The sequence below is a fragment of the Gymnoscopelus braueri genome (assembly GCF_963280865.1).
Source record: "Gymnoscopelus braueri genome assembly, chromosome: 16".
NCBI classification, from domain to species: Eukaryota; Metazoa; Chordata; class Actinopteri; order Myctophiformes; family Myctophidae; genus Gymnoscopelus; species Gymnoscopelus braueri.
In genome coordinates this window covers 4,709,906-4,733,272 of record NC_137616.1, presented here as the reverse complement: position 1 = coordinate 4,733,272, position 23,367 = coordinate 4,709,906, and the positions used below count along the sequence as shown (strand labels likewise).

The 23,367-nt window shown below is 39.4% G+C and overlaps 1 protein-coding gene across 1 annotated transcript in view; it reads right to left on the bottom strand.

Annotated features, from left to right (window-relative positions):
• Positions 1 to 3,981: 3,981 nt before the first annotated feature.
• LOC308102632 (uncharacterized protein) overlaps positions 3,982 to 23,367 on the bottom strand; it is a gene marked incomplete at its 5' end in the record, with an annotated part of 38,522 nt that continues 19,136 nt past the window's right edge. Inside the window, 3 exons of the mRNA XM_080452433.1 lie at positions 3,982 to 6,751; positions 8,746 to 8,847; positions 21,346 to 21,444. Of these exons, the coding sequence (XP_080308559.1) occupies positions 5,595 to 6,751; positions 8,746 to 8,847; positions 21,346 to 21,444 (1,358 nt within the window). The 3' untranslated portion in view covers positions 3,982 to 5,594. The remainder of the gene's footprint in view (positions 6,752 to 8,745; positions 8,848 to 21,345; positions 21,445 to 23,367) is intronic.

Sequence of the window (23,367 nt, the reverse complement as noted above, 5' to 3'; positions counted from 1 at the left end):
GGTTCGGATAAGTGTTGAGACAACTTACTGACAATAAAACTTAGATCAGGTCTAGTACATGTCATTACATATATCAAGCTGCCTACCACTTCACGATACCTCTTTTGATCAACAGCTTCACCTTCAATGTCAAATTTTTGTTTATACGCACATGGAGTCGATCTTGCCTTGCAGTCAGACATGTCAAACCTTTGCAATATTTTCATGATGTACCTTTTCTGGTTCATCTTTATTTCACCATCTGTCTGTGTGAAATCAATTCCTAGAAAGTTCTTAAGTTTGCCAAGATCTTTCATCTTAAATTTGGCTCCCAAAATGTATTTTACATTTTGGATTGTTTGACTGTTGCTTCCTGCAATGATAAGATCAACCCATTATCAAAATAATCCTTTCACCTTTAGATGTTAGTTTACTGTAAACACAGTGGTCAGCCGGATTTCGAATAAAACCATTTTCACTTAGAAAAGCATGCAGCATTTTATTCCAATTCCGTTCTGACTGTTTCAGACCATACAGTGATTTGTTAAGTTTACAGACCAGTTTCTCCGGCTTCTCTGACTTAACCTCAAATCCTTCAGGTTGTTCCATATAAAACTCACAATATATAGGAGCATGTAAATAATGTTGTTTTAACATCCATTTGATGCAACTCTAAATCATGTTGTACTGCGATTTGCATTAAACTACGTACGGATGTCATATTTGCAGTTGGAGAAAAGGTTTCCTTATAATCAATCCCAGACACTTGACTATAGCCTTTTGCTACATACCTGGCTTTGCATGTTTTTACTGGGTTCTCTTTCACTGTGTAAACCAGGGGTGGGCAACTTTGATGATGAAGAGGGCCACTATATTTCCACACTCACTCCAGAGGGCCACATTGCATAATAGTGTCGGGCCATTCTATGTCACACAAAAGCAGCAAAAACAGCCGAGTTTTGAGCTTGTAGATCTGCTATTTTTGCTACTTTTGAATTGGAATCCTGTTTTTTTTGGGGCTATTTTTAGATTGGAATCCTGAAAAGTTACATTTTTATATAATTTCAAATGCATTTAGTTATACTTATGTTAACTTTATGAACTTAAATACAAATACATTGGATATAAAAAAGACGAAAGGAGAAAAGGGTCATGTTTGCATGTTTGGAATTGTAACAGCTGAAATTAATGTTATATCAGTATTCCGATATTAACCTGCGGGCCGCATTAAGTGAAGGTGGGGGCCGCATGTGGCCCCCGGGCCGCCAGTTGCCCATGTATGGTGTAAACCCATCTGCCCCCACTGCATGTTTACCTTCTGGCAGTGTGGTCAGGGTAAAAGATGTACTCTGGCAACTTTGGCCTTCACCTGTCTGAATGTTATCACAAATCTCAGTCTCATTTTCTTGTGACTCTTTTGGGATTACATTTGCCTTTTAAATTTTTGGTAGGTGTTTTAAAGCTCTCCTCATACTGAAATCTTCATTTCCTGCTCTGTTTGAGTCTGACTCTCAATGACACTCTTGGTGATGAATTTGACCAACCTATTTTTGAGTACTTTTCCTGTGTCAGGATATAACACCAAATAAGCAGGGCTGTTCTTATCATAGCCTACAAAAATACCCTTTTCACATCTTGAAACATCTTTCTGTCAGTGCTCCATCTGCCTGGAATGAGCTCCAGAGGTCCTTGAAAATCAAATCACTTCCATAGGTAGTTTCAGGGAAATGATTTCCAACATTTTTGTTCAGGATTGTAACTGCTTTATTTAATTGTTTGATTATGATATATCTGTTCTAGTTCTTTGACTATTTTAGTTTTTGAGTTATTTCTGTATTCTGATTCATGTATTTTATTGCTGTATGTGAATGTCTATTCCTGTTGATTACTGTGTTCTGTATCTCGGCTACATTGAAAATGAGGGCCTGCCCCTCAACTGTACTCCGAGCTGAAATAAAGGTTATGATGATGATGATGATGAATCCAACTTTTTCTAGTCTTGCATGTAAGCATAGCATGGTGACCCAAATGCCATTTCAAACAATGTTCTCCAATTTCTCTCAGCTGTCCCATTCTGATGGGGTGAATAAGGAGCTGAGGTCTCATGTCTGATGGCATTTTTACTTAGCAATGACTGAAATTGTAGTATACTCAGTACCATGATCAGATCTAATGCATTTGATTTTTCCATAAGGTGAAACGTCAGCAATGTACTTCTCTGTAGCCTTGACTGTGTCACGCTTAGATTTGAAAGAATAAACAAAAACTGCTCCTGAATAGTCATCAGTAAATGCTAATGTGTATCTCAACCCATCTATATATCTATTAACCTGACACCGTCAAATGGAAGAAGCTTGCGACACACATTTGTTTCACAGCCTACTTCCCATCTGAGACTCCGGTCGCAGAATCGATGACAGACAGTTTTTCTTTTTTTCAAGCTACTAGGCAGGTGATTGGATGATCCCGCCCCTAGCAGCCACTGATTGGTTCGAACACGCAGTGTTCGGGCATGCTTACTCCCTGCGCAATCCCAGACCTCCCTGAAATCAAATGCAAATGAGATTTCCGGAGGGAGGGGGTTTACCAGGCTATATATCTATAGGTCCAGCCAAATCTGTGTACAAGCTGTAGTCCAGCCTCAGCCCTTTCATCTGGCTCTCTGCTCCTGCTCTGAGCAAATTTACCTTTTGTGCACACTTCACATGTCAAATTAGTTGTATCAGTTTTGCCTTTAATTGCCATACCCTGTTTTTACCTATTTTTACCCTGATTACCCTCATTTTGCAATTTCAAAACATCTTCGTAGTAACAGCGACCTAGAATTTCGTGCCATGTTTTGATATCATAACACCCATGACATTCATCAACATTTCCATCATTAACTGTGTTTAAATAAAATAGTCTATCGTACACCTTAATGTCAAATGTCGTACCGTTCTTGTGAATAAGCTTGTTCTGTCCTTCTTTGAATACGACTGTGGCTCCCTTGATCGTCGCTGCCTTGACTGAGAAAATGTCTTGGGGAAAGGATGGGACGTACAGCGCCGTCGACCCGTATTGTCTTTCAGCCAAACTTTTGCAGCACCTCTCTTCAGCGCTATGCCAGAGGCCCCCACCCCATCAGCCAACTCCAGGACATGTTTTCATGGCTCGAAACTCTCGTCAAAGTCTTTGAATTTGTTCATATCAGTCACTATGTGCGATTTAGCACCGGTGTCGACCATAAGCCCTCTCTGCTTCAGTCCGCCGCCCGGGTCGCTGTCCACCTGGCATACCTTGAAGGCGAATGTGTGGTGGTGGTCCTCTTCATCCATGGCCTGTTTCACGTTGTCTCGTCGTCCTCTCCGTCTGCAGTTTGCATCTCTGTGCGTGGAACTTCTGCAAAAACTGCACCACTGTCTCTGTTGTTCCCTGTGACCAGCAGCCTTGCACTCGCGGGCCTTGTGGCCCTTCTGGCCGCAGGTATAACAGGTCAGCAGCTTCAGATCAAAGTCTTTGCCTCTTACTTTCATCACGCTGTCGTCAACTGAGCTTCCAACTTCTCAGTGCTATCGTAGCTGCTCAGCTTGGTCTTGAACTCGGCGAAGGTGATCTTCTCATCACTTTGTGTAGTGTGGATGGAAAACGGCTTAAATGACTCTGGCTAGGGTTGCCAACTCCCAGGCCCCGGCGAGGTACAGAGGAAACTTTTACAGATTTTTTTTTTGGGGGGTTAAACAACCCAAAACCCCCGAAATGCATAGGAAAATATGCATTTTGGCACAGTTAGACCTATAACACAATATAAATACAACAGGTATTACACCTGCATTAGGCCACTACATCACACTTACTGTAACATGGTAGTAACAAGTCCTATTCACACCATAATCACAAGGAAATGGAATGCTTCAACCAAACACCAGATATCTATAAGCCCATGGCATGTACTGAGAAGACAAAACCTGAATTTGATCATTTTTGTATTGGAAGTAGGCTATACATGAGAAACAGATCATCATTCAATAATGTATCTTGTCACAATGTGCAAAATAACAGCTGCAGTTTCTTCTTCAAATACATCAAATGTATTTTAACAGTTTTTAAACAATACAAAAACATTAAATGTAATAAACATCTTAATCTTTGAAATAACAAAAACATCTTAACCAAAAATCAATAAAGTGCTGCTGTGAGAGCAATATCTTTGTAAACAAAAAAAACTTAGTGCAAGAATTATCACAAATAATCACAACTGTAAACAAAATATAATGCTACAGAACTCAGACATTTTCTGATTTTTTTTGTTTTAATTAATCTGCTGCTGTGAGCTCTTCCAAAACTAAAATGCTAGCCTGGCTACAGATCCACTCACCGAGTGGACTGCCTCTGAACAAAATAAATAAATAAAATAAATCCAAAGGCACATAATATGCTTCCCTGGCAAGTTGCACCACCTGTTGGCAAACCCTAAAACTGTCTATTCTTCAAATAATATTTTAAATACATCAACTGTATTTTAACAGTTTTAAAACAATACAAAAATATAAAACATACATTTCTGTCTATATTCTTTCTCTATTATTTTCTCTAGTCTTCCTGTAACTGCTGATAACTGACTAATCATGTGATGTGACACTTAAGTTGTGTATTCTGATTCCTGCCTCCAGACTAAATTCTTCCACACATCCAAAATATAGTAATGTTAAGAGATCATAGCTTATGTTTCACCTTCCTGATAATAATACAATACATATAAACGTATTATATACTAAAGCATAATCACGAAATATATTGCATGTGTACGCGCGTAGTGCTTTCCATAGACTTTAATTCACTATAACAATAATAAAGTAATACAACTAAATAATGACCATAGCTATCCCATTAATTGTAACACTTACTGTCATAATTCATAAACAACTACATGCAAAGTATTTTTTACCTCAGTTAACTGATATTTAATAAGTAAAATAATTGAAATAGTGGCACATTCATTGGGCATGTAATAGAACACAGCAAAATGACATTAAATCATAATAAAACAAACTATAACATTATGATCAAACAGTTCAACCTCATACAATTGATATGGTTTACATGGTCATTATTTGTATAAAGTAATAATGCCAAAATAATTTACATGCCTCTAGGTAAAAAAATATGTTTTTTTTTAAATATCGTTATCAATAACTGATTGTAGTAAGGTTTTAAAAGAAGAAAACAAAAGAGCTGGGGAATGACTCCAAAAGACGAGTCCTAATGGAAACTTCTGTTGACAGTAGCAGTATACATATACATGATATTTGTGCCTCTCTATCCAACTCCCTGACAACATACAGCTATTTCATTTGATCCTCCCAGTGAGGTAAATATATTGGAACGTTTTTTTTTTTCTTTTCCCCCCCATTTGTTGTGAATGCACTTTTGTCTTTTCAGAGCACTTAACTGACTGAAACTCTTCTCAAACTGTTAATGTGACACTGTGTGGACACGCTGCTGGTGTCTCTTCAGGTAATCTGATCGACTGAAACTCTTTGTTACAATGTTTAGAGTGGAAAGGTGTTTCTCCAGTGTGGATGTGCTGGTGTACCTTAAGTTGACGCGACCCAACAAAACTCTTGTCAGACTGTTTACAGTGGAAAGGTTTTTTCCCCAGTGTGAACACGCTGGTGCCTCTTCAGGTTCCCTGAGTCATTGAAACTCTTGTCACAGTGTGCACAATGGAAAGGTTTTTCTCCAGTGTGGCTACGCAGGTGTCTATTCAGGTGACCTGAACGGCTGAAACTCTTGTCACAATGTTTACACAGGAAAGGTTTATCTCCAGTGTGAACACGCTGGTGTTTCTTTAGGTCACCTGAATAACTGAAACTCTTGTTACAATGCTTACAGTGGAAAGGTTTTTCTCCAGTGTGAACACGCTGGTGTGCATTCAGGTCACCTGACTGACTGAAACTCTTAACACACTGTGTACAGTGGAAATGTTTTTCTCCAGTGTGGACACGCTGGTGTGTCTTCAGGTTAGATGACTGTTTAAAACTCTTGTTACAATGTTTACAATGGAAAGGTTTTTCTCCAGTGTGGACACGCTGGTGTGTCTTCAGGCTAGATGAAAAGCTGAAACTCTTGTCACAGTGTGCACAATGGAAAGGTTTTTCTCCAGTGTGGCTACGCAGGTGTCTATTCAGGTGATTTGACTGAAAGAAACTCTTGTCACAATGTTTACACAGGAAAAGTTTCTCTCCAGTGTGGACACGCTGGTGTGTCTTCAGGTGACTTGAACGGCTGAAACTCTTGTTACAATGCTTACAGTGGAAAGGTTTTTCTCCAGTGTGAACACGCTGGTGTGCATTCAGGTCACCTGACTGACTGAAACTCTTAACACACTGTGTACAGTGGAAATGTTTTTCTCCAGTGTGGACACGCTGGTGTCGCTTCAGGCTAGATGAAAAGCTGAAACTCTTGTTACACAGTTTACACTGGAAAGGGGTTTCTCCAGTTTGGACACCTCCACTTGTCTCCCCCCAATCATCACTGTCTTCAGTGACTTCAGTGTCAGAATCAAGTTCAACTTCAACTTCAGAGCAGTGTGAAGAGATGTGTTCATCATCAACTTCACTTTTCCCTGCTAGTAATGTCAACATTGATCCATCAGGCTCCTCTGGTATTTGAAGTATCTCCTCCTGTTCCTCTTTAATGTGTGGAGGCTTTGGTTCCTCCTGGAGCAGACTGGGGATCCTCTTCTGCTCAGGAGAATCCTCCTCTTTACACACAACCATGTGCAGGATGGCTAGGAGCAGGAAAATAACATGATAGCGAACACTGGATTCCTAAAATGTAAATCTATTGTTCTATCTTCCATGTACATGCTATAACCTACTAAGACTGACAAAACAGTTACTAAATAAGTAAAGGTTGTTACAGGTGGTTCTGGAAACTCTAAAGCAGACTCTAAAGTGTTAGCAAGATTATAGCAAAATACATATTTTAAAAAGTAACCTGAATCAATATATTTAGTTATATTACACAACAAATGAATTACGGTGATGAAACAAATATTTATCATTAAAACGTGTTTTTTGTGTTCTTTAGCCTAAATGTTTTACTGTACCTCCATGCAGTTTATTATGTTTTACTGATAAAGTATTAAACCAATCAATCAATCAAGATGTGAGCTCTGATTTGGGAGTAAGTGAGGCTGTAGGCCAAGCTATATACAACTGGATGTGTCTGTATGTACAGTATGTATGTATGTCACCTCCAAAGTAGACCAATCATAGCTCATGCCACTAAGTGCATGACGTTATGAACCAGAAGCACCTCCAAACACAAAAGCTTGACATGTCTGGTGAAAGTTAATGGGTCGTAGTTTAAAATGTATGTACACTTATTTTCATGATCAGACCCTGTACAGTATGTCTAGAAATTAATCTGTGAATCTGTCTGTGTGTCTGGTGCTAATTTCACAAACCACTGTACCGACCAGCGCCACATTTCTTGTGCATGCTGCCAATAGGTCAAGCAAGCAAGCTTTTTTCCACATCTGATAGAATGCGCTGCAAGTCATGGTCATTATATTATTCAGTTTTATTACTAAAGTGCAGACTGTAAGCTTTCAAGTGACGTGCCATGCACTGAAATCTGGAAATAGTTGAAGAAGATATACTTATTTTAATGTTGTTAACCACTTAAAGGATGACTTCACCCATTTTCAACCTGTCTTCATATAATTGAACGTCACTAATGCTCATGATAATATGGCAACATTTTTGTCTACCGAGTCTGTGTCTCAGAGGAGGGCTGTGGACAGTTCAGAAACCTGTCTACCAGTGACATCATTGATGGGGAATCCAACCGAACGTGTGTTCCTTGCCACTGTCGCAAAATTGCTTGCTCAGGGTGGGATGTCGGGTCTCTACTCTACATGTAAAGTGTCTTGAGATAACTTGTTGTGATTTGACACTTTAATAAAATTGAATTGAATTGAATTACATCATGGCTCGGGGTAGTAATTAAGATTGGAAAAATTCTCAACAATTATAAATATATAATTGTTTTGGCATCTATTGCCACGACCACTATTCTCTGGAAGTTTGAAAAAAAAAAAGCTTAGTTAAAGGGCAAGACCACTTTGGTAGAGGTTTGGGTTGTATAGTTACCAAAGTGGTCTTGCCCTTTAACTAATGCTAATGTTGAGCAGGGTCAACTCTGTACTTGGTCCTTTCTCTTTTCCCTCTACACCAAAGCTCTTGTTGAGTGTGTAGATCAGCATTTTTTCAAATCCCCCCCGCCAGCAAAGGGATGCTAGGGTTGAAGTGGTTACACCTCAAAGCAAGAAGCTTCTAAAAAGCTTGTCAAAGATCTGTTATCTCAGACAGTGCAGACTAACAGACCCATTTCTAGACCTCTCACCCCCTACAGAGGCACACCATAAAATCAGTTTTCATAGTTTTCACCTACTACAAAACTTTTACCAGGCATGTCAGGCTTTCATGTGCTTCTGTTTCATGAAGTCAAGCACTTAGCGGCTCGAGCTGTGTGACAGACAAACCCTGTTCTAGATGCTTTGGTCTACGGCCACTCTGTAGAAAAATGATCGATTTGGTGCAGTTTTTCTTATGTATTGCACTTGTGAAAAAGAGGACGTGCATTTGGATATTGTAATGAGAATACAACATGTTAAAAAGGAATATTGAGTGATATTTAAGGATGGCTATGAATATCCGGATATTATCATTGTCATTATATTTTTTGCCAAGATTATCGTATAGTAACAATACGTACTGAGGTGTGGGTGGTCTTCAGGTTCCTCCTGTTTTATAGAAATGTCCCTGGCTGAGTCTGGAGAGTTCATCTTCACCTGCAGTCTGGACTCCACACAATGGTCTGAAATGAAGCAATTGAATAAGGACTTTAAGAACAGGAGACCTAGTGGTGTCAAGAGTAACAATAATATTTTCAGATGCTAAAGACAAAATGGCCTAAACCCAACTCTCCAACATATGAATCTTGGGTGCAAAGATTATAGGATTCATATTAGGAAACTCATTCTGTGCCAAGTAAATAAATGAATAATGGCCAGTAGTGCGATTTCTCGTTTGTCTTACCTTTTTAAGCAGTCACAGAATATTTATCTCCAGTATGATCGATCCCCCAATCGTTGCTAAACACGGAGGTTTTCAATGTGCTTCAGCAAAAAAAAATCATATGAACCGTCCATTCTCTAGTTATTGGCCGTTTAACATAGCATGTCTGGCCAAACATTCAGAGGAAAACAAGGGAGGCAAGATACAGACGTTTTACCAAATCGAATAACAAGGAAGCGAATGGTGACTAAGATTTTGCGATCACGTGATCTCCTGTTTCTTTGTGTGTCTGAGAGTGAAATGGTGGGGTGAGGTTGGGGAACAGCGCTGATAGAGTTATTTGATCTCTTATCTTAATTATCATAATGTGTCTAGGGTCCATTAACCTGGTTAAAATGTCCTATTAATTATGGTCTCATACGGGCCTGTACTTTGTCATGGTAAAAGTACTCTGTACTCTCAGTCCCTCTGTCTGCAAGCCAAGGTCAAACTCATGCTGCAAGCTTTCTCTGCTATCTATTGTTTTGGGAGCACGGTATCTGGATGTTCTCTTTTCTACAGCTGTCTTACACCCATGTCACCAAGCCATCTCTGACCAGTGACAGGTCAGAGCAAGATGTCAAACGTGTTGACCCAGACATGGGGACGCTGTTGTCCAGAGATAAACTGTCACACCATATCATCATCTACCATCATCTACCATCATCAGACGACGACGTAACCATCGCTCTCATCCAATCCGAGAAGTCCACCTTCGCCCGGAACCTCATCTATGTCACATCCTATGATGTCATATGTTTATGTTACTGGACAATGTTAAAAGCTAGTGCTTTCTCTGTTACACTACAGAGAGATGCCGACCGATGATGCGGAACCATACCTGTGATAATGTAACCTTCTATATCTCTCTGATCTGAATACAAAGATGTTTCTTTGCACCCTTGGCTGCCTGGTCTGAGTTTGGTTTTTCCTTATTTGCCTCGTTATACAAGTATGTGGTACTTTGTGTGGGTCATAAGGTGAAAACAACTCCATTAAGCGCCATCTAGCGTAAACACTGAAAACACCGTTTGCCCAAAATACATCCCCAAGTTACAACTAATGTTCACAAGTAGGGATGGGATCACATAACCAGCCTATATTTGACCTCTGTGAGGGCAGTGATCAAAGTAGGACTGCTCAATTAATCAATGTTTTTTTTTAATTTTTACTTTGGCTTCTTACAATTATGAAAAAAGCACCCATTATTTTATGGACCCGAAAAACCTAAAATGCTGTTCTAACACAGTATAGGCGAGATGTCAGCTATACTCCATATGAAATATGAAATCTAGCCTAGCTGTAGCAGCCTACAATAAGAAACATTCACCTGGATGAATAAAGAATCCATGATCACACATGCCACGGTGCACTTTGATTCCACAGAGGTTTGATGTGCTTTGTGCGTGCACTCTCTGGTCTCACTTTAACTGACGGGGGAACAACTTTGTTCCCATAGCCTATTGAGCTGCAGTAATCTGATCCCTGGTCAGTCAGTCTATCATAGCAGCACTTGATTCTTGCAACCCGAGCCCCACGGGCTTCTGCTTCTTTCACACCCACAGGCGGAATACAGAGAACAACGATTTATTGTGTATTAGCTTGTCTGGCACCTAGTTGAGAGAGCAACGTAGCACACGTAGCCAGTAACAGAACGGTCATTGCAGCGAGAGGCAAGCATGCAGCCAATACACAACGACGATTGTGCAACACAATGGGAACAGTGGGGTGCTAGACCAGCGCCAGTCGGGGAAAAATTATAAAAAATAGACCAGCGGGCGGCGAGATCGACAAGTCGAACGCTAAATAGTCGGGGGACATCCGGTGCCTATGGTACGTGCAACACAAGACAGCACGACCAATTTGTTTCATCATGTGAATATTATCATGATATATTTTGTCATGATTATTGCATAGTAAAAAATTGATATTGCGACAGCTCTAGAATAGAACAGAAACAATGAAAGAAAGAGAGAACATAAAACGTACTGAGGTGCGGGTGGTCTTCAGGTTCCTGTTTAATACCCCTGGATGAGTCTGGAGAGTTCATCTTGACCTGCAGTCTGGACTCCACACACTGGTCTGAAATGAAGGAATTGAATAAGGACGTTAGGGTTCCATGGCTCTACTTCCCCTAAAACATGATCATTGGGTATTATTATTAGTCCCGGAACAGTATTATTGAGTATATAGTCAATCCTGGGAAGAGCTGTCTCTGGTACTCGTCCAGGCTGCGTAAACACTGGAGAGTCAGCCTCTATGTATGATTTTATTTCTTGTTATGTATTTGTTGTGTGATATTTGTATGTACTCTATGGACCCCCTGTGTGTCTGGAATAAAGTTTGAATTGAAAAATTGTAGAATTGTTCAAATAATATTTTTGTGTGGACAAAACCCACCAGTTCATTAAGTATACCTGGTTGGCCCCTTAGCACAACCCACCTGACCCAGTCCTTCCCCGTCCTTCTATAGGACCTGTACAGCATGTGTTGTTTTCTTAGTAACTTGGCAACTCCCCCTTCTGTGACGCACACGGAACTGCTTCGCCCCTTCGTCACTGCGATAATTAACGATTCTGTCCCTCCCTATCGGTATATAACTCGAACGGCGCTGAGTCGGCTCTAGTGGACCTTGCAACGTTTGGCGGTGTCTCTCGTTGTTCAAGTCCACTAAAACCTATACTACTTTGATGATCTGAAAATAGCAGATCTACAAGGTATTGAATAATGATGCATCCCAATGAGACCCGTTGGGCATAATTCACTAAGCTGTTTATGGCCATATTTTTTATACGTAAAGGAATTTACACAACTTCCCATGTTAGTAGTCTGATTCATTCATCTTTTTTGACGGTGAATTGTGTTCTCAAGTTGTGTTCTCAAGTCTGCTCGGAGGCAGACTTATATAGGTCATTAGAATGCCTTATTCTTCATGAAAAATCAATTACAAGTGCCAAATCTCAATTAAAATATTTGTGTGCCCAACATTTGTCAACACTTAAAAAAGAAAATATAGGCCAGGTCTATGTCAAACGATCTATTGCCTGTATGCATATTATAGACATGACGCATATTCAACCATTTTTTATTTCATTTTCAGCATTTAGAGCTGAATTAATGTTCCCTCGGCGTGTTTGCCGTTTTTTAAAATTGTGATGTAACAAGTGCCGTTTTTTTTAATTGTGATGTAACAATAAACTTGAAGTATACATGCTATATAATTTGAAGAAATGAGGAGAAAACCTTTGTCAATTATAATAACAGCAAAAAGGTGAGTTTGGAGCTAAACTGTCAATTTGCAGCCCATGAACAAGACAGGTAAACTATTTTCAATGCCATGCATTACCTGGATGGTCATTCTAGGCCTGACACACTACAGCATGACAAATGTTTAGTTGGTAAGGATTCAATGTCTGGTTCATGAAGACATGGAGCTCTAACTTCACTTGACAATCACATTAACATCATAGATTAACATTACTGTGGACAGAGTAAAGATCCTACTGGTTTACAAGACTTGATATGACAGTCTTGGAGTTAGTTCAAAATAGTCTTTGCACTTTCGCACTTGGGGTCGGTACATCAACATAAACATTCAGATTTCAAATATAAAGTGCTTCCCAATGGCCACAGATGATACGATTATGTACGGGCCCTCAAAAAGACTCGTATCTGTCGTATTGTTCAATAAAAAGCATGTTAATCCGATCAGTGTCTGATTTTCTCATAGTTATGATGTATCAGAGTGCAATACATCTCCCAACCGATAGGGTCGCGAAGCTGAAAGCATAGGGGGCCACCTATTGGAAATGCTTTTTATTGAACAATACGGAAGATACGGGTACTTCTGAGGGACCGTACAGTATTGTAACATCCGTGGCCATGAGGTAAGAACTTTATATTTGAAACCTGAACGTTTATATAGATGTACGGGTTGTAAATGGAGAAAGTGCCAAAACCAGGTTGAAGTTCCGTCATGCGTCATGTGAACCATGTCTACTCATGTACAAGCTACGTTTGCACCTCATTGCTTTAAGTACTGGTTCTTGTGTTTTTCTGATCACATGAATTATAATCTAGTAAGTAACAGCAATTAGATTTATGTTCCATATTGAGTCAATAAATACAAATGAAACCCAACATGAATGAGTTGATCTTTACCTGCTGTGTTTCAGTGGTTGAGCTGCTAACAAACGTCCTCCTGCTGCTTAACGACGACACTGTTTAGAAACGACACGTTTAAGTTTTCTTTGTAGGTTACCTTTATATAAATCTGTGGTATTTTAAAGTGTCAACAACAGTCAGTCAACACACCATGTTGTTTTCACTACTGCATTGTGGGTATGTTCTTTTTCTGACGACCACTTTGTCTAGACGCCAGTTGGTGTATTGCTGCCCCCTGCTGTTCGTCTCGGGTACTGTCCATTGTTCATATACAGTAACGGTACTATGTGACCTTCCTGACCTGTAGACAAGATAACATCCATCTAGGAGTAAAGCAGTTCATCCAACTAATACATTTAATTTATTATTAAAAACAAATTGATAATCAATAATTTAATACATTTATCAATTAATGATCAATCCCTATTTTGGGGATGTTATTTGAAAAAAAACTTCCAGAATCCAGAGCTTAAAGAATAGTGAAAAGAGCCGATCTACAAGCTCACAACGTGTCACGATGCGATGCATTTTGAGCTTGTAGATCAGCTACTTTCACTAGTCTTGCGGGACACTGTTGAACAGCATAGTATAAAATAAGGCTAAAGTAATTGATTGATTCGTTGATATATACAAATAAAAATAAAATATATTCTTGATTTTTGGTTGAATCTGGAAAGAATAATCTTGAAGAAAATCATGGATAGTTGCAGGCCTACATCCATCACAGCTTTCATCAGTGCACATTGATGCTGCACAGGTCTGATCACGTCTCATAGAAATTCAGGATACAACATATACAAACATACCATGTTGATAAATATTTGTAAAAAAGAACATGTAAATATATCACTATTTATATGATACATTCAAACTGTATGGTATATTCAGACTGTGACACAGTAAGAACATCACAAGTTATTTTTTGAGCAGAAATATTGTTTATATGGATCATTGAATACCAAGGACCTCAATGGAAACAAGACCGCAAGGACTTTTTTGGACGGACCTTTTAGTCAAAGTATTTGAATACTTAATAATTGTGCTGGGATTTTTGTTTTTGCCTAATAAAATATTCAATCAATCAATCAATTGCATGGAGAAGAGAATGATGGAATGCATGTTCCAGACAGTTCAGAGTTTGGTTATTGTACCAGAATGTTCTGGGAAACAGGAAAAGGGTTCTTAAGATTTATTGAATGTAATGGATGAATTGCACTGGGTCAGGCTGACCTAAAATGGTCTTAACTAATAATGAGATTTCATATTATTGTGTGCCAAGATGTAAGGCCAAAACAAGTTATACAAGCAGACCCACGTAATCCTATTGTATCAGTCAGTCCTGTCTGCAGACCTGGCTCCATAGGTATATTAATACATTTATATACTTCTGAAGACGCACTTGCTCCTTCCTGTTTAGTTTAGTTTGTACTTGCTCTGTGTTCCTTTCTTCTATATACGTAACTCTTCCTGTAACTCCAGATGTTGTATAATTGTAATTGTCTGTAATCATGTAATGTGAACATGTGACACTAAAGTTGATTCTGAATTGTGCCTGGAGAATAAATTCTCCCAAACATGTTAAGACATCATAGCTGATGTTTCACCTTTCTGATAACCATAGTATACATTATAGTATAATAATGAAACATCTTGCACATGTGTGTGTGTGTGTGTGCGCGTGCGCACCGTTGCACGCATGCTAGTGCTTTGCATAGGCTTTAATTTAATATCACATAACACTCTAATAATGTAATACAACTTAATAGTGATCATAGCCATAACACTAACTGTAAAAAAAAGAATACTGTCATAATTCATAAAAATATCTAAATTTTCTCCGCAAGTTAACCAATATTTAAAGTAAAATAACTGAAATTGTGCCTCCCATTGGGTGTAATGAAACACAGCAAGAAAAAACTGTTGTACCATATACTGTATATAGTTAGCAATTTATAGTGAATAACAACAATTATTTGCAATTCACAAGGTTTTTCTTTTTCCTACAAGAACTTCTTTAATCTACTTGTCCCATCCAAATTCCTCCTGGCTCTGTCTAGGGGGGTACCGTTGCCAGTGGTGCAGCGCATACATTTCTCTCACAAAATACTTCTCAAATCCATTGCCTGTTGGTCATGTGTAAAACACTACAGAACATATGTATTATCTATATTACATCAATAATTAATTCATTATATTTAATTGTAGATTAAAATAAGGTTCCAGGTTTCAACAATGTTTAACAGTCATTTGATGCATGGACAGGTAAATGCAATATGGCAGAAACTGAACCAATCAAATCAATCAGTAGTCATTTCAGATCAGACATGACTCCACCATACTAACTTTTCCACTGGTAGAACTGGTGCAGTACTGTCCCTTTAAGTCTGAGGGCCATATCGTGCGCACCACCATGTCCCTTATGATGCCAATCTTATATTTTATTTATTATTTTATTTTTTAAATAGTGAAAATAACTAATCTACAAGCTCAAAATGCATCGATGTAGATAAGCTAATTTCATTATTTCAAAATGTTTTTTTTTTTAAGGCCGGACCACGACCATGTCACTATGACTCTGCGAGTCAAAGTGACAAATAAATAGGGCTCTGAGAGTCTGCAGTGCCTGCAAATGACATCATCTAAGACCTTACAGATAGCTACAAGCTAACAGCACATTACATTGACTCGCATTTCAGTTTGTCCATCTTTCATTTTTTGCACACGATTCCGTCAACAGTTTGTGTGTGCGTGTGTGAACTGTATCCTCGCACTCCACTACCTGATCAAACCAAAGTACAAAATGCACATGTGAGGCTTTTCAACCGAATTCAAAAACTTGATCAGAAAATCAATGTTTGTCTTGTGTGTAACAGTGATTTTCTTGTAATGACGTGACTCGTTTATACAGTTGTATCGCACCAGTCACTTTGAAGAAAAGGAATGTAATTTAACTCATTGAGTGCCAGATTCTTTTTTACGTTTTGTTCATTCGTTTTTGTTCTTTTACATACTCCTAGGTAGTACAATTGAGTGCCAGAATTGCCAGAATTATTTCTATATTATGTTGTCCCAGTGCCAGAGTTTTTTTCAAAGTAAAAAAAAAGTGCTTAGGAAGCGAGATACAGCCTTTTTCAGTTATACGTTAAACAAGGAGTGGATGGAGCTGCAAATCTTCAGACAATGATATCTTGGGTTCTGAACATGTTTAAAAAAAAAACGTTTTCAAAAACACGTCAAACACGTCATTGGCACGTTGCGCCATAGCGGTAAAAACACGTGAAACACGTTAATGGCACTCAATGATTAAGAGCATTTCATAAATGCATGAAACTCCAGTAAACACACAAGGAAACTGAAGCAGTGAAAGACCAACATAATAATCGTGCACAACTGCAATCAGGTGAAATGTTAACTTGCAAACTCATTTTGGTGGCAGTCTAGAGCCCTGTTCAGGTTATGAGATTCAGAATAGGCAGACGGTTTTCTAACATGCCCCGGACAAGTCCTTATTGTCTGACCATGGACTATATTTGCATCCACTAGCTATAAAAAATAAATGAATATGAATGGATTTAGATTGAGAAAAAAAAGAGCTGGGAAATGTTTCCAAAATACCAATCCTAACAGAGGCTTCTGTTGACAGGATAAGTATGAATATACAAAATATTTCTGCTTTTCTATCCACCTTCCTACCAACACTGGTGTTTAATTTGATGCTCCCAGTGAGCTACTTTATATTTGAAAGTTTTTGTCCCCCCATGTTGTGAATACACTGGTGCCTTTTCAAGTGATCTGAATTAGTGAAACTAATGTTACACAGTTTACAGTGGAAAGGTTTTTCTGAGTGGATACGCTGGTGTGTCCTCAGAGATCTTGAAGTAGTAAAACCCTTCTTACAATGTTTACAGTGGGCAGGTTTTTCTCCAGTGTGGATATGCTGGTGTGTCTTCAGGTGACCTGACTCACTGAAACTCTTGTCACAATGTTTACAGTGGAAAGGTTTTTCTCCAGTGTGGACACGCTGGTGTTTCTTCTGTGAACTTGAGTCACTGAAACTCTTGTCACAATATTTACACTGGAAAGGTTTTTCTCCAGTGTGGATACGCTGGTGTCTTTCCAAAGAAGCTGAATGAAAGAAACTCTTGTCACAATGTTTACAGTAGAAAGGTTTTTCTCCAGTGTGGATACGCTGGTGTGTCTTCAGATGACATGACTGAAAGAAACTCTTGTCACAATGTTTACAATGGAAAGGTTTTTCTCCAGTGTGGACACGCTGGTGTGTCTTCAGATGACTTGACTGAAAAAAACTCTTGTCACAATGTTTACAATGGAAAGGTTTTTCTCCAGTGTGGACACGCTGGTGTGCCTTCAGATGACTTGACTGAAAGAAACTCTTGTCACAATGTTTACAGTGGAAAGGTTTTTCTCCAGTGTGGACACGCTGGTGTGTCTTCAGGTCATATGCATGACTGAAACTCTTGTCACAATGTTTACAATGGAAAGGTTTTTCTCCAGTGTGGACACGCTGGTGTTTCTTTAGGTCACCTGAACAACCAAAACTCTTGTTACACAGTTTACAGAGGAAAGGTTTTTCTCCAGTGTGGACACCTCCACTTGTCTCCCCCCAATCATCACTGTCTTCAGTGACTTCAGTGTCAGATTCAAGTTCAACTTCAACTTCAGAGCAGTGTGAAGAGATGTGTTCATCATCAACTTCACTTTTCACTGCTAGTAATGTCAACATTGATCCATCAAGCTCCTCTGGTCTTTGAAGTATCTCCTCCTGTTCCTCTTTAATGTGTGGAGGCTCTGGTTCCTCCTGGAGCAGACTGGGGCTCCTCTTCTGTTCAGGAGAAACCTCCTCTTTACACACAACCATGTGCAGGATGGCTAGGAGCAGGAAAATAACATGATAGTGAACACTGGATTCCTAAAATGTATATCTATTGTTCTATCTTCCATGTACATAGCTATTACCTACTAAGACTGACAAAACAGTTACTAAATAAGTACAGGTTGTTACAGGTGGTTCTGGAAACTCTAAAGCAGACTCGAAAGTGTTAGCAAGATTATAGAAAAATACATATTTAAAAAGTAACCTGAATGTATATATTTAGTTATATTACCCAACAAATGAATTACGGTGATAGAACAAATATTTAATTTGAATGATTAAAACGTGTTTTTTTGTGTTATCCTTTTAGCCTAAATGTTTTACTGTACCTCCATTCTGTTTACCTTGTTTCACTGATAAAGTATTAAATCAATCAATATGTGATCTCTGATTTGGGAGTAAGTGAGGCTGTAGGCCAAGCTATATACAACTGGATGTGTCTGTATGTACAGTATGTATGTATGTCACCTCCAAAGTAGACCAATCATAGCTCATGCCACTAAGTGCATGACATTATGAACCAGAAGCACCTCCAAACACAAAAGCTTGACATGTCTGGTGAAAGTTATTGGGTCGTGGTTTCAAATGTATGTACACTTATTTTCATGATCAGACCCTGTACAGTATGTCTAGAAATTAGTCTGTGAATCTGTCTGTGTGTCTGGTGCTAATTTCACAAACCACTGTACCGACCAGCGCCACATTTCTTGTGCATGCTGTCAATGGGTCAAGCAAGCAAGCTTTTTTCCACATCTGATAGAATGCGCTGCAAGTCATGGTCATTATATTATTCCGTTTTACTATTAAAGTGCAGACTGTAAGCTTTCAAGTGACGTGCCATGCACTGAAATCTGGAAATAGTTGAAGATATACTTATTTTAATGTTGTTAAGCACTTAAAGGACGACGTCACCCATTTTCAACCTGTCTTCATATAATTGAACGTCACTAATGCTCATGATAATATGGCAACATTTTTGTCTACTGAGTCTGTGTATCAGAGGAGGGCTGTGGACAGTTCAGAAACCTGTCTACCAGTGAAATCATCGATGGGGAATCCAACTAATAGAAACTACAGGCTTTCTATTGCTGGAAAGTTAGCATGCTATAATGGAAGCCATTGTTCCCGCGTTAATAAAAATAAAAAATAAAAATATTGAAGAAAAACTAAAACCTTCCTAATGATGATGTCACTGGTAGATGGATTTCTGAAGTGTCCACAGCCCTCCTATGAGACACAGACTGAGTAGAAAAAAATTACACTATTTTATCAGGAGCATTAGTGAGGATCTATAATATGAAAATAGGTTGAAAATGGGTGAAGTCGTCCTTTATAGACCAGCTGAAATGGCTTTTGCAACCATATCTTAACGTAATACCCAGTGAAATAGGAGCTGGGTGTCTCTGAGCCAATCACAGATGAGTTTTCGAGCTCAATATTTATAACAGTCACACAGCGAACATATGCAAATTTACAATTTGTTGCAGTTTTTCTTTTGTATTGCATTTGTGAAAAAGAGGACGTGCTTTTGGATATTGTAATGAGAATAAAACATGTTAAAAAGGAATATTGAGTGATATTTAATGATGGCTATGAATATCCAGATATTATCATTGTCATTATATTTTTTGCCGAGATTATCGTATAGTAACAATACGTACTGGGGTGTGGGTGGTCTTCAGGTTCCTCCTGTTTAATAGAAATGTCCCTGGCTGAGTCTGGAGAGTTCATCTTCACCTGCAGTCTGGACGCCACACACTGGTCTGAAATGAAGCAATTGAATAAGGACTTTAAGAACTGGAGATCTAGTGGCGTCAAGAATAACAATATTATACAATACAACAATATTTGCAGACGCTAAAGACAAAATGGCCTAAGCCCGACTCTCCAACATATGAATCTTGGGTTTAAAGATTATAAGATTCACATTAGGGAATCATTCATGCTTAAAGGGATATTTCACTTTCAAAAAAACTTTTGGTGATTTTATCGTCTACTCAGGCTTTTGTGAGCCCCGCAGACAGTTTTTAACTTTTAAGTTGCTTGATTCAATATTTAGATATTAGATATTCATTTTATTAGACACGCCCCCTTCCTATACAAACCCATTGTAACTTCAAACTCCATTTTTAACATGGTAGATTAATCAAAAACACCCGTCCTTGGTTCTGGTGACTCATACCGCCCCCCTAATACGCGAGGGGCCCGTGTTTTTTCAATTTATTTTTTTTGGAAAATGAAAAAAAAGAAAATACAATTAAAAAATAAAATAGAATAAATGGGAAAAAAAACACGGCCCCCTCATGCATTAGGAGGGCAGGGTGAGTCACCAGAAACAAGGACGGGTTGTTTTTGATGAATCTAACATGGTTAAAATGGAGTTTGAAGTTACAATGGGTTTGTATAGGAAGGGGGCGTGTCTGATACAATGAATATCAAATATCTAAATACTGAATCGAGCAACTTAAAAACTGTCTGGGGGGCTCACAAAGGCTTGAGTAGATGATAAAATCACCAAAAGTTTTTTTGAAAGTGAAATATCCCTTTAACTTAACTCATGCTGTGCCAAGTAAATAAATAAATAATGGCCAGTAGTACGTTTTCTCGTTTGTCTTACCTTTTTAAGTAGTCACAGAATATTTATCTCCAGTATGATCGATCCCCTGATCGCTGCTAAACACGGAGGTTTTTAATGTGCTTCCGCAAAAAAGAATCTAAAATCAAAACGTCTCATTTCGACCGTCCATTCTCTAGTTATTGGCCGTTTAATATAGCATGTCTCGACAAAAATTCAGACGAGAACATGGGAGGCAAGATACAGACGTTTTCCCAAATCGAATAACAAGGAATCGAATGGTGACTGAGATTTTGCGATCACGTGATCTCCTGTTTCTTTGTGTGCCTGAGAGTGAAATGGTAGATCACAGGTTGGGGAACAGCGCCATCTAGCGTAAACACTGAAAACACTGTTTGGACATGTTACACGTCATTGGCACTCTGGGCTTCGGAAAAAATGGACGTGTTACACGTCAATAGCACTGAATGAGTTAAGACTACACATGGAAATGTGTCAAAAGATGGACTCCTGCGATGCACCATGATATATTTTGTCATGATTATTGCATAGGAAAGAAATTATATTGCGACAGCTCTACAATAGAACAGAAACAATTTAAGAAAGAGAGAGAACATTAAACATACTGAGGTGCGGGTGGTCTTTAGGTTCCTGTTTAATAGAAATGTCCCTGGCTGAGTCTGGAGAGTTCATCTTCACCTGCAGTCTGGACTCCACACACTGGTCTGAAATGAAGGAATTGAATAAGGACTTTAGTGTTCCATGGTTCTACTTCCCCTAAAACATGATCATTGGGTATCAATATAATATAAGGAGAAAGAATGTTTTTCCAAAACTTGTACAGTAAACTGTGGAGTGTCGCTAGGCAACCGCCTGTCAGGTAAGCACCTCAACAGGGAGAGTCAGTGGGGCAGAGGCGGTGCGGGGCCAAGCAGGCCACGCCCCCAGCTGGGCTGCGTCATCGAGGGACACTACCTGCCAATCCACCAATGGAATCAACCTGATTTGAGCGCTCCAGCAGAACAAAAGCACCGTCTCTGCCCCAGTGTGGCCTGACTCTCCATGTTGACCAGACAGGTGCACAGGCGGTAAGCGAACCTCCCCACTTATTCTCCTCCTCATTTTTTGGTGTGATAAATTGGAGTCTAATTATAGTGTTTCTGTTCTAGGCAACATAGGACCAGACACTGACTTATGGAATATGTTCATGGACTGGAACCCCACACAGTGGGCGTGAAGGAGAAACGTATGGGGAAGGGGAAGAAGTTAAATTTGTTTATTTAAAATGTCTTCACCTCCATGGCAGCAGGGGTTTCCCCCCTTCCACTGTGCCATTTATTGAAATAAAACGCCCTGTGAGGCCTTCGCAAATACTGTCTCTGAGTGTTGGTCTAGTTGAGTCCTCACAAAACGTTAAAATTATATTTGTATGTGGACACACTGACTAGTTAATTAAGTATACCTGGTTGGCACCTTAGCACCACCCACCTGACCCAGTCCCTCCCCCTCCCGCGTGTCGTTTTCCTACCTGATCGCAGTAACTTGGCAACGCCCCCTTCTGTGACGCACGTGGAACTGCTTCGCCCCTAGTCACTGCGTATCATGGGTGGGGGGGGTAAATTACGATTCTGTCCCTGACTAGAGTCGGCTCTAGTGGACGTAGAGCCACTAGAAACAGCGCACCTATGTGTCGTTGTAACATTTTTTTTTGCCTAACTACTTCCTAACTTCATATTAGGGGCTGTAGTCTGTTCTCACCAAGTGAGCCGAGTGGTCCGCTCCGCGGGGAGCGACAAAAACTATGACTAAACCTAACCTTAATCCTAATAAAATAATTTGCGACACATTTTAGATTAGATAAATAAACAAACAACAGCGGGAGAGGGATTCAATCCAGAGGTGCTGCCGCAGTGGTGTAATCTAGTTTTTTTCGGAGGGTATACGATAATTATTCCCTGCACGACATGCGCGATACGCTATCGCGTTTTCAATGGATGAAATGGTTATTAGACTGTATACGCTTTCCCCCCAAAAAATCTGCACTGTATACGGCCTATACACCGTACCACGGTAGAACACATCACTGGGTGCTGGGATTGTAAATCCAATGTTTAACGTTGCACGCCACGGAACCATGATTCCTGGTGGTTCCTACTGCATCACATAGGATAGGAAAACGACACACGCTGACCACCCACTTATCCTAGTCCCCACCCTCCCTCCTCATGAAAGGACAGCCCATGGCTCTGTACAGTTGTTTACATAGGGTCTAGATTAGAACAGTGGTTCTAAAACTGAGGTACGGGGACCCCCAGGGGTCCTTGAGGGGGTTCCAGGGGGAGCCCCAGCAAAATGTACAGCATCAAAATCAGTGCAACCAGTTTAAACCTATAATACGTAGGTGATCTGAAAATAGCAGATCTACAAGGTATTGAATAATGATGCATCCCGATGAGACATATTGGGCACTATTCACTAAGCTGTTTACGCCCATATTTTTTACGTAAATGAATTTACACAACTTCCCATGTAAATAGTCAGATTCATTCATCTTTTGTGACGGTGAATTTTGCAGGAGGCACGCTCTTTCTCACTAAGACTCTAAATTGATTAAATACATCTACGAGAGTCTTTATCTAAGGCTACTA